A 13535-nucleotide genomic window follows, 5' to 3' on the forward strand; every position below is an offset into this window, starting at 1 on the left:
TGTGAGAATGTCATGGGGAACCCTGTCAAAGGCCTTACTGAAATCAAGATATATAATATCCACAGCATTCCCTTCATCTAACAAGCTGGTATGACTTGTTTCTCTGAAACCCATGTTGACTTTTTGTGATTATGGCATTGGCTTCTAGATCTGTTTAATGATCTGCTCCAGAATCTTTCCTAGTACTGATGTCAGACTAACTGGACGATAATTGTTGACTGCTTGACTGCTATTGTTGACCTCTGCTATCTGCTGCCAGTGCTCCTTTGTGTAAAGTAGCCCTCCTTTCACCATCTACTGACTTTATATGTGCAACACAATCTTTCTCTACAGGTCCCTACAATGCTTTGGATACATATACTGTACATATTCCTAGAATTGCTTTAAAGTTAAGGTAGAGCTATTTGCCCAATACAGGGTTGGCACAGCCGTTTTGGATGCCTTAAATACACAGGATAGTCATATATCTATCAGAGCAGCACTTATTCGATAGGGAGTGTCTTTTCACACCTATATCCTCTGTCTCCATTAGATGCTATAGAAATGGGGATAAAGTTGATTATAATGCATGAGAAAAAGGGCTGCTTTCTGTATTTGCTCATGTATAAATCGACCTCATGTATAAGCAAAGGGCAGGTTTGAGGGCCAAAATTATGGATTTTGATATGACCCATGGATAAACTGAGGGTAAAATTTAGGGACATGTAACCAAGGAATGTAAAGAATGAAGCAAATGAAATCAGTGCCAAAGAATTAAAAAAATTCCAACAGACATAATCATTTGGGCCTCACTCTAAATGTTTGATACATGAAGAGAGAGCTATGGTAAATAGTACATGTGTAATGTTGGGGGGGGGGGGGAGGCAACCAGGCACAGACAGGACTAAGAAAATGTGCACATGTTAAAAACGTAAAAGCAAGAATTAAGGTACAGCATTAACTTTTATCAAAAAAGGATTTATCCCCTTGTCTGAGTAGTGTGGTGAAAGGTGAAAATTTAGTCCATCCTGGGAGAACTTCAAAGCAGCACTGGCCCCCTTCTACTCTCTCATTGGTTTTTTGAAGGGAAGTGTCACTATTTTCCCATCCAGGCATTTAGAAAGTCCAGAAGAGGAGCCACAGAGGCGAGAACAGAGGAGGCCAGTGCTTCTTTTAGGCTCTCCTGGGATGGATTAAGCTCTTGCCTTTTGCCACTCCACTGAGAGAAGGGGATGGTTCCTTTTTTGATGAAAGCTAATGTACAATACTTACACTGATCTGTGAATAAGTTGACTCAAGTTTTTGAGGTTTATTTTTTGACTAAAATTTCTCGACTAGTAATTTTTAGTATATATAGTAATTTTAACGTGCAGATTATCCACAGGCACCTTATTTAAACTAGATTTTAGTCCTGTGAACCTTTCTTCTGAATCTTAGCTATGTGAGTAGGAATCAAGGGTATGGTATGATACTCTGCACAGGCTCAAGCCCACTCATTTTGATGCAGAATGGAGGCATCAATCCCTCATGCTAGCTGCAGGCTGAAATGTTAAAATGTCAGCCTTGAGTTGTGTGCTCCAGAACAGAGTCTTGTGTTCTCTTGCCTTCCTTTGTAGCAAAATGAATGTTAATCTAATAGAAATCTAATACTGGCTCATTCTATGCCTGAAGCTTCTGTGTATGGAAGAAACATCTGCACAGATAGTTGATTCAGTTGCTTTCGTTTATGTTTGCAGAAAGTTTGAGGTTTTGGGTGCCCAACTGCTTTCTGTATGAATATTGTACGGCAAAGGTGATCAAGGGCCAAGCCCTTGGCTGGTCTGCAGCGACTAAAGATTTAAAACATTGTTAATGTTTTTGGGCTGAGATCAGACTCTCCATGCTCACTTTGGAGGGCTCTACTGTGGACAGTCAGAGGCGCTGACACTGAAAAGCAAGGACCCAAAATGTACTCGGAGACCAAGAGGGAGCTGTCCGGACTCAGGTAGCCACAATGGGCATATGGCCAGTGTGTGGATGAAAGAGGGCATTCTTCAGGGACACAAAGGGAAGTCTGTGAGGGTGCAGGCTCAAACATAGGTCTGCACAGAGCACCACAGTTGTACTGAATGTTAAATAAACTTGTTTACAAAAAAGCCAGGACTCTGTATGTATCTAGGCATACCAGGGGACTGGCTAGGCCCCCTTTCATCATTTTGTTGGGACTTGGCAAGAAATTACTTTCTGCCAGGTAGGTCGAGAATGGCAAATAAATTTAAAACAGCCAAGGCACAATGGGAGCAAAATTAATCTCCTTCGTAATTTTCAGATTTATTATTTTTATTTGTGCATGTGACGTACAGAAATGACTACTGTTTTAAACATTCTGCTTTGGTCAGGCCCCACCTGGAATATTGTGTCCAGTTCTGGGCACCACAATTTAAAAAGGATGTGGAGAAACTTGAACGTGTCCAAAGGAGGGTGACTAAAATGGTGAAAGGTCTGGAAACCATGTCCTATGAGGAACGACTCAGGGAGCTGGGGATGTTTAGCCAGGAGAAGAGAAGGTTAAGAGGTGATATGATAGCCCTGTTTAAATATTTGAAAGGATGTCATATTGAGGAGGGAGCAAGCTTGTTTTCTGCTGCTCCAGAGACTAGGACCCAGAACAATGGATGCAAGCTACAGGAAAAGAGATTCCACCTCAACATTAGGAAGAACTTCCTGACAGTAAGGGCTGTTTGACAGTGGAACACACTCCCTCAGAGTGTAGTGGACTCTCCTTCCTTGGAGGTCTTTAAGCAGAGGCTGGATGGCCATGTGTTGGGTATGCTTTGATTTGGATTTCCTGCATGGCAGGGGGTTGGACTGGATGGCCCTTGTGGTCTCTTCCAACTCTACGATTCTATGATTTTATGTTAAATATTGTGATCTAACAAGTTGGGGCATACTGGGTCATTGGGATTTTGGTCTTACAAATTGGGGTATACAAATGTACATTTGGGTTTCATCTGATTCTCCTGTGATCTACCTATTCCCTACTTTTATTCTATTTATGTTTTAAGGCCATACCTGCAAGGAAATCTGAAGTCTAATGTGTTGAGTGCTGGAGAAGAAGCAAATCCTAGTCATGAAACCAATTCACAAGGCAGGATGATATGAGCTCAAGAATACAAAGGTCAGTTTGTAAATGCATGTCAGTCCCACTACAGATATAATATTAAAGCAAAACAGGAATAAGCCATAGCACAACCAGTATTAGAGAGAGATTTAATATCATCTCAAACAGATTTTTCTACCTGAGCCTGCTTACAAGTTCATTGCTAAGTAAGGTATGTTCAAACTTGCATGATGATCATGCATGAGTGAACATACAACCTACTAAGCATAGATTTTGGGGAGTGCATGTGTGAGAAAGAAAGTACACACACAGACTTGTGTGTATGCATGCAGAGATGGTTGGTATAAGGAGAAGTTTGGTCATCTCTTTGGAGAGTCATGATGCTGGATACAAAACTTAAAAGAAAAGGATGAATTTACTTTGTAACAAAATGACATTGCTAAAATCTAGTTTCAAAGACAATCGTACCACTATTGAGTCCTTGTTATTGTTCCTGGGTATGCATAATGTAATTTGCTAAGACCAAATGATGCCACTTCAACTGTTTGAAACTTCAAATATGGAAAACCATCCAGACATATCCTCTTCCTTGGCTCAACTTCATCTTTTTTCACTCACTGCTCCAAACGCTTGGAATTGCCTCCCTGAACATTTGTTTTTCCTGTATCTCAGATCCTGGGATGATCTCGAACTGGCAATGCTAATCTTAAAGTTGCTCCGTTGGCTGCCAATTAGTTTCCAGGCAAAGTACCAAGTGTTGGCTTTTACCTTTAAAACCCTACATGGTTTGGGTCCAGGTTACCTACAGGATAACTCTCAATTAACTTTTTGGAATTTTCATAACGTTTAATATTGTTTTATAATTTTGTATATTTTGGTTATATGTATTTGTTAGTTTGCTTTATATTGTATTGTATTTTTTGTATGTTATCTGGATAATTTGCTATACAAAATTTTTGTATCATTTAATAGCTTTATTAGCCCCTCCTCCTCTCTCTGTGTGTGCACGCATATAACATATATTTTAGCAGGATCCACTATTTTTTGTTGTTTTACTTGTAAACATTGATGGCACTATATAAATATACATAAACATAATCATCATCATCATCATCATCATCATCATCATCATCAGGTATCCTTTTGTCCAAATTGTAGCATCTGGTATGGCATATATGTGTTATGAGCATCTTCCGCCACAGTCTTAGCCATGAACACTTTCTTGTGCTGTCCCTAAAAGCGCTGAACCTTCCCAAAATGAAAAATGTTTAACTGGTATCTTTTGCAAACTATTCCTTTTAAGTAAAGTTGCACGTTAAATTTCATAATCTTAAAGATGTTTCTTAGCATTCTCTGAGCCCATCTTGAGATGTAGATGAAAGGACAGAGATCACCCTCACCATGTTTTTATCAGCAAATTAGTCAGTGACCATAAATGCAATGTATTAGACAGTTTGTTGAAACAAAGGTTTTCACACATGACCTGAGAAGCTTAATGTTTCCAGCCCTTGAATCCTATGTACAAGAGACAGGCCAGATACAGTACAAATTGCTTATTGTCCAGGGTCCATCCTCAAACATCTGCAATATTCTGTTTCCCTATATATCTATAATGACAAAAACCTACTTTTCACCACAGGACTGGCTCAGAGCCTTGAAACTAAAGGTTTAAAAGAAGGGTGGGGATGGGGTTGCAGTCATTAATTACTTTTAAACCCACACTTTTAAGTCATACTTTTGCCTAACCATTTCCCCAGCACTGTATTCTCCTTTTACTGCTGAGCAAAAGGACTTATCTGAGTCTACCAATTAGCAATGTTTAAAATACATTAGTTAGCTCAAGATGTGTTACAAGACTATTTTAATTCCCTTCTTATAGTTTGTAATGGGTATATTTTGGATGAAGTGTATATAAATTGTATATGTAAAAATGGCAAGAAGGAACATCAACAATTTAAGATATGCAGATGACAGCATACTACTAGCAGAAAATAGCAGACTTAGAATGATTACTGAAGAAAGCCAAGGAACAAAATTGAAAAGCAGGTTTGCAGGTGAACGTTAAGAAAACAATAATAATGACCACAGTTGATTTACATAACATTAAAGTACATGGTTGAAATAGTTCAAGATTTTCCATAGCTTGGCTCACTCATTCATCAGAATGGAGAGACTGCAGTTAAGAAATCAGTTGACTAGGACTCGGAAGAGCAGATATAAAGGAACTAGACAAGATTTTGAAGTATAAAGCTATATCATTGAATGCTAATATCAGGATTGCCCATGCCATCATATTTCCAGTTTCTATATGGTTGTCAAAACTGGACAGTGAAGCTGATAGGAGGAAAATCAATTCATTTGAAATGTGGTGCTGGAGAGGAGTTCTAGGGATACCATGAACTGCTAAAAAGACCAAAAAAATGGGTCCTAGTGCAAATTAAGCATGAACTTTCCATAGAAGCTAAGAAGACTAAATGGAGGCTGTCATACTTTTGTCACATCATGGGAAGATATTAGAAAAATAATAACATTTAGTAAGGTAGGAGGCAGTAGGAAAAGAGGAATACATTACAAATGGATAGACTGAACAAAGGAAGTGCAGTGCTGACTTCCTGCAAGACTTGAGCAGGCCTATTGATAATAGAGTGACTTGGAGGTCTCTTACTAATAGGGTCACCATAAATTGAAGCAGACTAGATGGCAGTTAAGAATAACAAAATACAACGTGCTTTAGAAAGAAAGGGGGGGGGAACCATTATTAAAACTGTAAATTCAGCATTAAGAAAAATGGAGGCCTGCAGTCTATATATTATGCAAGTTAACCTCTTTAGCATCAGTCCGCTTGTTTCAGTCAAATCTGTCTACTAAACAAGAGGTGGGGAAAGAAATCACCCTGAAAGCCTGACTCCAGGGCACTGAATCTCTTACTCAGCCTGCTTGGTTTTTGAGATTTCTCCATAGATTGACTACATGCTTGTTTTCCAGACCTGATACTAATTTCACTAAAAACCTACAGAACAGCCATGATTTTCATGACACTGAATTCTACAGCCAATACCAAATTGCATACTTGCATTGTGTTGGAATTACAAAAATACACAGTCCTGATTTAAAGAAGCCATTTCCTCCAAACAGGTAGCTTCGTGTTCCAGGCACCGTTGTTTCCAAATGAATACAATCTCGCTGAAATGAATTGTTATTTTCTGTCCGAAAAAGACGAGTGTGACTCCAAAAGGTTTTTTGCTACCATTATGCTCTCAAAAACCTCCTCAGGGATAGCTATCAATATACTGACTGAATTCTCCACTTTACCTGGAACAGAAGTACTGTGATTGGGGAAGAACAGAGAAAAACAAGTAAAAAGTGGTCTAGCTGTAATGGTGACTAGAGAAAAGAAACCTAACATACCAGTTTTCACAAAAGGTACCAGGATTCCAGAAAGTGTCAGCAGGATGAGGCGAAGGACCTTGCTGTGGGGCATTGCTTCTTCAGGAAGTGAGACGCCTCTGGAAATGCTCAAACTCTCTGAAGCTTTAACAAGGAAGCAGCTTTCGGAGACTAAATGAAAATGTTGTCCCACTAGCCTTCCAATCCTTTCACTTGCACCTATAAACACACACACATGTGCACCAAACTGCACAGTAGCATTCATAAGATCCTGATGCAGACAGACCTACCACCCCATGCCAGAGAGGAGCTCCACCTTCTTCCAATTTTGTCTTAATCCTCCCCCATCCCTCCAATTCTGCCGTTGGCCCTTGGAAACCAATCCCCCCTGCCAGAGCAAGGCACACACCCTCTGGCAGTTAGCTGCAAAACCCCAAAGGCGCCAAGGACTGCGCCGGGTTTCTAACAACTGGAGTACACATCTAACATCATTCTATGTTAAGGACAGTGGTGAATAACAGCATTCATTTAAAAACTAAACCCAAAGTAGGCATATATTTGGACAGGCTGAGCCAAACATCCTGTGAGCATGCAGCGGCCACCTTCAGACCAATATATAATTGAGGGCAATGATGACCACAGAACCTTGAGGTGTCAGAAAGGTTTGAACAGAAACACATTATCAATGCAGACGAGGCAGAAAACAACAGATATTCTTATTTTTGTTGCATTTCATCAAATCCCAGTTTATTAATGCTCCTCTGAGAAGCAGATTTACCGTAAATTATGGGCATATGTTTGTTTTCTTTTTTAAAAAAGTTTCCCCTTTACCGTGGGATGAGGGAGAACACCACCAAATATGTTCTTTAGTCAGAAAGAACCTTGAAAAGAATCACAGAAAAGGTTGGCTTCAGAGATTTTCAGTGTCCAAAGAAGCATACACGGATTTTGTTATACACGGGGGATCTTGAAACCAAACACCAGCGTATAACAAGGGTCCACTGTAATTCAATATCCAAACACAATTCTTTTGAAATAGATTGCTGATTAAAATTAAATTAAAATTAAAGCACAACATAAGATTTCTAGAGCATCTGTGTTAATGCTTGACAGTGCCCAGTTTACATGTGATTTCAATTTATCAGATGAGATTTTCCAGTCCAGTTACACATCAAAATTCTTAGCAGAAGTTGGCCTTAACTTTACATTCAAAAAGCCACAAATACAACTCCTCAGCTCATTTTACTTTAAAAAATGTACAAGTTCTTCAAATACTTTCCCCTGCTGGTACACCTGTCAATTTTCACTTCTGAAAATGTTAAATGCCAATTACAAAAAGTACAAACCCATAGACATTTTAAGAACTACGTTGCAACTTTACCTGCCTGTGTTATAGTCTGAAAGTTGATTGGTTTTAAATTGCCAATTTAGTAAGGCCACTGTAGATGCTAAACTACATCCAGTAGCGTTTACAAAAGCTGGCATTTTATTTCATTTTTTAAACCTTTGCTTCATTTTTACCTCTGAATTTTAATTCATACAGATTTCAATTTACTGTTATTTCAGGTTGCCTGCAGCCACATTTTAAGCCACTGTCTTACTAGACTGTAATTATGTTATCCGATTAATTACAGAATATTGTACTGTTTAAAATTTGTATATTGCAGCATGACAAACTATTAACATGAGAGAATTTTGGTAGGGGACAGTTGTCTGGTTCTTTGTGCCAAGCAAACTTTACATTCTGACAACAGAATTATATATACTCAGTCTATCAATCAGACCAGATTGTCTCATGCATTATCTGTTAGGAGGGGAATGGATTTTCTGAGAACCTGCTAAAAAATAAACAGAGCCCATGTAAACATTTCACCCATTAGAAACTGTTTAGCAGGTAAATAATTGGAACATAGAAGGTGATAAATGAAGTAAGATGTAACATATGCATTTCAAACTACATTTTCTCCCACACTGAGAATTATTCTCCATTTTTGATGACAACAACCCTGAGAGGTAGGTAAGGCAGAGAGAGCAGGATTGTCCCAAAGCCATCCAATGAGTTTGGGATTTGAACCTGAATTTTCTTAGTCCACTTCTCTTAGCACTGTGCTACGCTGGTTGTTTAAATGGCCACTAAATAAATGAATACCTAGGTTATATTTTGCCAACTAGTAACTTGTTACAGTATGTATACAATTGGCCTTTGGTATACACTGGAGTTTGGTTCCAGGAGCCTTTGTGGATACCAAAATCTGTGGATACTCAAGTCCCATTAAATACAATGGCATAGTGAAGTGATGTCCTTTATATAAAATCAATCAACAGATCCCCTATTAATCTCAAACCAGAACCAAATGCTATTTCCTTGGTTTTTCCTACTTAAATTTCACCTTTGTTTTTCTGTCAAACTCTCACAATCGCACGCCTTGGATATTCTTCAAAGTTCCACACCGAACCTAAGGGGAAAACATCCCTTCATACAAAACATTCCTTACATTTTATTTTTTACCTTAATTTTCCCCCTTTTCAGAAATCCCAGCACACAACCAACATCCAAATCAATCCCCAATTTCCCCTTTTGTCTTTCTCCCTCCTTAATTCAGTGTTCTCCTCCTTCTCTACTTCAACAGTTCATCCAGCACTCTTCCTGGGTAATTCTTCCAAAATAATTTCTCAATCTCCATCATCTTCCTGTCTTGTCCAAAAAAAAAAACTCCTCCTAGGAGTATGTCCTCACATTCCAAGTCAGCTTCTCTATCCTCATCCTTCTTCTGAGATCCAGCTGGTTCTTCTGCTTCTCCCAATGCATCCTTCAAATCATGTCTTCAGTTGCATTGTCCATCAAAGTAGAAACCAAATTACATTTCTTAAAAGTTTTTCAGCAAATCCAATTCCTCCCAAATCTCCAAATTGCTGCTTCTTTTTCCTCATTAAATGGTTGCATTTTCTTCCGTTTAACAAAGTCCTGATATATAAAAGAATTAGCTGCCAGTAGCTCCAGTTAGAATATAGCGATGGTACACTCAGCTTAACTTCTCTTGTTTCAGTCCCCAGTCAAAACAAGCTTGATCTTCTCAAAACAAACCAGTCTCGTTTTATTTTTTTAAAATCAATTTTAATTGCAAAATGCAAAAGCAATGAATCTTCAATTAAAAAATGCCTCATTATTTCAGATTTAGATATCTTTAGTCATTCAAAAGCTTTATTCTACCCCCTCCTTCATGTAGTTTTACAAGACTTTCTGTTTTCAATCAGCAATCTTAAAGTTACTTAATTCGAGAGGCAGGAAGCTCTATGAAACATTGCTTAACCACTGGCTCAAAGGTTTATTTTTACAGTGGGCCTTTGGTATCTGCTGGGGCTTGGATCCAGGACCCACTGTGGATACCAAAATCCATGGATGCTCAAATCCCATTAAATACAATGGCATAGTAAAATGGTGTCCTTTACACAGAATAGCAAAGTCAAGATTTGCTTTTTGGAACACACACACACACATATGCACCATGGATGTTTCAATCCATGGATACAAAATCCATGGATATGGAAGGCTTACTGTACTCTTAAAAGAAAAGGTTAGTATTAGTGAAATAATAGTTGAAAAAGAAAGTACAGTGGGCCCTCCCCTTACGTGGGGGATCTGTTGCAGATCCCCCCACGTAAGGGGGAATCCGCACATGCTTGCACCCCATTAAAAACAATGGGGCTCATGCTCGCAGCTCAGGGCAACACACACACCATTACTTTAATTGGCGCACAGCCTCCGCATTAGCTGGAAGCTGCATATAGTGCGCCCACGTATGGCACGGGCGCACTGTATGTTAGTATCTTAGTGTCCATTTTGCTTGCATGCAGCAGGAAGAGTTTGTTCCTCCATCTCCTCTCCCCCCATTTCCCAGGTGACTACAACAGCCCCTGGTGGCTTAGCAGGGATTACAAATACTTGTGGGTACAAGTGGGGCGGGGGAGAACCAGTCAGGATTTTCCTCCAGACTGGTACCTATGTCTTGCTGCCACCATTTCCTCCAGAGTCCCAGAGAGAAGGTGTCAATCATCCTTTACCACACCTCCAAGTTCCACTATGTGTTAAGTTACCACTAAAAGTTCCACTGTGTGTTAAGTTAGCACTTTTAATTAGCATTGATCGTAACAAAAACATAAGATTTGCTGATCTTGACAATGCCATACACATAGGTGAGTTGGATAAACTTTTCTCTAGAGGTAGCTTTCCACAGCTGTTGGGTGAAAACTTCTACCTTTGCTTACATATCTAATGTAGGAAAAGTAAGATTTCCTCCACTACCACTTGACAGCACAATGTATAGTCAACAAGTGGTTACACATACACACATATTTATTCATATAATCTATACCCTGATTTTCTATATTAACATACATTCAAAGTGCCTGATAAGAAATAGTAAATAATATACTTTTTAAAAAGCATGATGTAGGTTGTTACCGCATGGCAAATGGACATCTGTTAATCACACAGATGTCTTGCTCCCAAAGTGATTGTCTACCAAATTATCACCTGCTAAACAATCTTTCAGCAACTGTATATACCATTAGTAGGCAAGATAACCCTTCATTCTTGCTTTCCAAAATGTTAATAGAAGTGAGGTAGATAGTGAGGCAAGCTAATGTCACTTAATAAACCATATTGTATGTACAGCGCTGTGTAAATTTACAGCGCTTCATAAATAAAGGTTAATAATAATAATATTAAAACCATTAATATATTATGGTATCATTCCAATAAGGCTAGGTAAGTAATACTTAGCAATTCTGACAAGCTGTTTTTCAAGCATGGAACCCAATTCATGTAGGTTGAGACATGGATGCAGTCTCCCTGTAATGAAACTGTATAAAATATAATTACAATAACTACATGGGAGCTTTCTATGTTTTAGCAAAATCAGTGTAGACCCTGAAGGGGGAATGAAAATACCTTTGCACGTGCTAACCAAAAAATAAGCTTGCATCTGTTACTGGTATACCTTTGGAGTTAGGGAAATTCTTCCAAATGCTGACACGCTGAAGATTACATAGTACATTTTGTTCAAAAAACTGGGAAATGGGTTGTGTAGCAAGAACTAGGAAACTGACGTCTTACCTTCCAAGAGGCAGTACATCATCAACTGATGCCTAAAAGACAAAACTTCTACCAAATCCGTTAGCTTCATGGAATTTCCCCAGCTAATGTGCTTCGTAGTAGTAACTTGGCAACATTGGCAAACTATATTAGAACGTATGAGTTCGTGGCTCTGTGCTTTCATTCCTTTTGGATTATGATCATCAGGGTGGGAGAGTGAAATGTTTCTTTCCCTGAATAAAGTTGGATCCTTGATTCACCAGGCCTGGTCTTCTAATTTCTCCTAGGAAAAGAAATCCCCTTCACCCCCAAAAAGACAACGGCTGAACTGGGTGGTTAAAATCTCTTCAAACCAAAGAAGCTGCACTCATGAATTGCTTATCACATATAAGTTCAATCCATGCATATGCACTATAGAATATTTTTTATGTAATAAAAAGCCTTCAAATAAGCCATCACTGTGTCCTTCGCTTCAAGTTACCTCCCTGTTCCAATAAATTCAATTAAGAAAGAATTATTCCTATACAAGTAAACAAAATGGTGTATTACAACAGGGTTATCTTCATGTTTACACTGCAAGATAAGTTACACCTCATTGAATAGCTTTTTAACTGTCAGTAATTTAGAGCGCCCTGCTACACCCACTTAGTTGTACGTCACACTAATTTCAATCAGGACTACATCTGAGTGGATATGTAGCTTTGGCACTAAAAAGATTTCTCAGGAAGATATCCAGTCAGATTATAATTTTAGAAAGACTTGTGATACAGGAGGGGAAAGAGAAAAAACTATTTACGTAAGTGGAAAGTCTAAAATACTTCATAGTACATTTGAGATACAACAACTGATCCATTTTATTTGATTCAGGTCATTAGTTATTTCTTTCATCTCATCCCCACATTTCAGTGTAAACGTTTTGAAATAATAAAAAGACAATAAAAATAGCATTGGAAAAGTGCATAACAAGAACTGGCTTATGTCTATATTTAAGAGTCACATAAAATTCTCTCTGTTCTGTCTCTAAATGGTTGAGTTAGAGAGCCATCTCTTTGGTTTATTTAAAAAATATATGTGTGCTGGCTTAGTATAGTACTTGCCGTTTTGATCACATTTAGCTTATTAATGTCTCTCTCTCTTTCCCTCCCTCCTCTCCCTTTTTTACATGTTTACAGTTTAAAAAAGAACCAGTCAGTTGAGTTCTCTTGTATAAACAAGACAAGAGCATGAATGAGTGTATGTCTTCTGAGGGAAGAAGGGAAGACTGAAGTTTTGTCAAACATTTCCAATCACAGCTTAACTGATGTTTATTTCCATCTCTAAAATTATCAAGTAGAAAACCCACCAGCATTCCTCTAGGGGTATGAAATAAAGTAGCTGCTGTTCCTCCATGTCCTGTGTGCTTGATTGTTATTTGACTGAACAGGCACTGGTAGAGCTTCAGGTTGAGTTTAGCACCAAGAAGGACCGCAAAAACTGGCTTTGACAAATGCAAACAATATGTGATCAGGTATAATACAACCAGGTTTTATTTAAGTTCTCTCTCTTCTTTTTACCCCCCTCCCCATTACTAGCATGAGTTCAGGGGGATCTGAAAGTTCTGTAAACAATAATTACCCCCCTTTATAGGTTTACAAAGCAAAGGAGATCAGGAGACCAGATCTGTGACAGCACCTAGCCTCTCTGTGTAACGGGATCCAAAAACTATATACAAGTCTGTAACCGTCTCTGTATAGTTTCTGTACATGTTTGGGGGGGGGGGAGGAGTGGAACAGAGAGAAAAATCAAATGAAATAAAATCTAAATCAAATTGCTCTGGAGCAATCTCTTTTGCCTTCTTCAAGCAATGATGGTAGAAAAGGTCTTCACACACAGCAGCATTAACTTCCATGGCCATCTTGTGACCCTGTGCAAGTGAGAGCATGGACAGGGGCTTGGATTAAGTGCATGAACCTCTTTGGACTGTTTCAACATTCT

At 38.7% G+C, this 13535-nt stretch overlaps 1 protein-coding gene and 1 long non-coding RNA gene across 7 annotated transcripts in view; one reads left to right on the forward strand and one right to left on the reverse strand.

Moving 5' to 3' along the window:
- The window catches only part of SNORC (secondary ossification center associated regulator of chondrocyte maturation), a 22240-nt gene extending 9215 nt beyond the window's left edge, over window positions 1-13025 (reverse strand). Inside the window, exons 1-3 of one of the 4 annotated variants that reach the window (XM_042456593.1) lie at window positions 12904-13025; window positions 11583-11861; window positions 6488-6685 (exon numbers count right to left, since the gene is read on the reverse strand). In XM_042456593.1, coding sequence (XP_042312527.1) covers window positions 6488-6685; window positions 11583-11745 — 361 coding nt within the window. In that variant the 5' untranslated portion in view covers window positions 11746-11861; window positions 12904-13025. Of the gene's footprint in view, window positions 1-6487; window positions 9432-11582; window positions 12772-12903 lie in introns of those variants that run through there. The other 3 variants (XR_006102770.1, XM_042456594.1, XM_042456595.1) reach the window with 3 other exon arrangements.
- Window positions 1-13535, forward strand: part of LOC121924973 — a 39782-nt gene that overhangs the window by 17826 nt on the left and 8421 nt on the right. For 2 of the 3 annotated variants that reach the window (XR_006102771.1, XR_006102772.1), the window contains exons 3-4: window positions 3024-3136; window positions 12734-12870. This is a non-coding gene — a long non-coding RNA (uncharacterized LOC121924973). Of the gene's footprint in view, window positions 1-3023; window positions 3137-12733; window positions 12871-13535 lie in introns of those variants that run through there. The other variant, XR_006102773.1, reaches the window with a different exon arrangement.

This window comes from Sceloporus undulatus, chromosome 3 (genome assembly GCF_019175285.1).
Source record: "Sceloporus undulatus isolate JIND9_A2432 ecotype Alabama chromosome 3, SceUnd_v1.1, whole genome shotgun sequence".
NCBI classification, from domain to species: Eukaryota; Metazoa; Chordata; class Lepidosauria; order Squamata; family Phrynosomatidae; genus Sceloporus; species Sceloporus undulatus.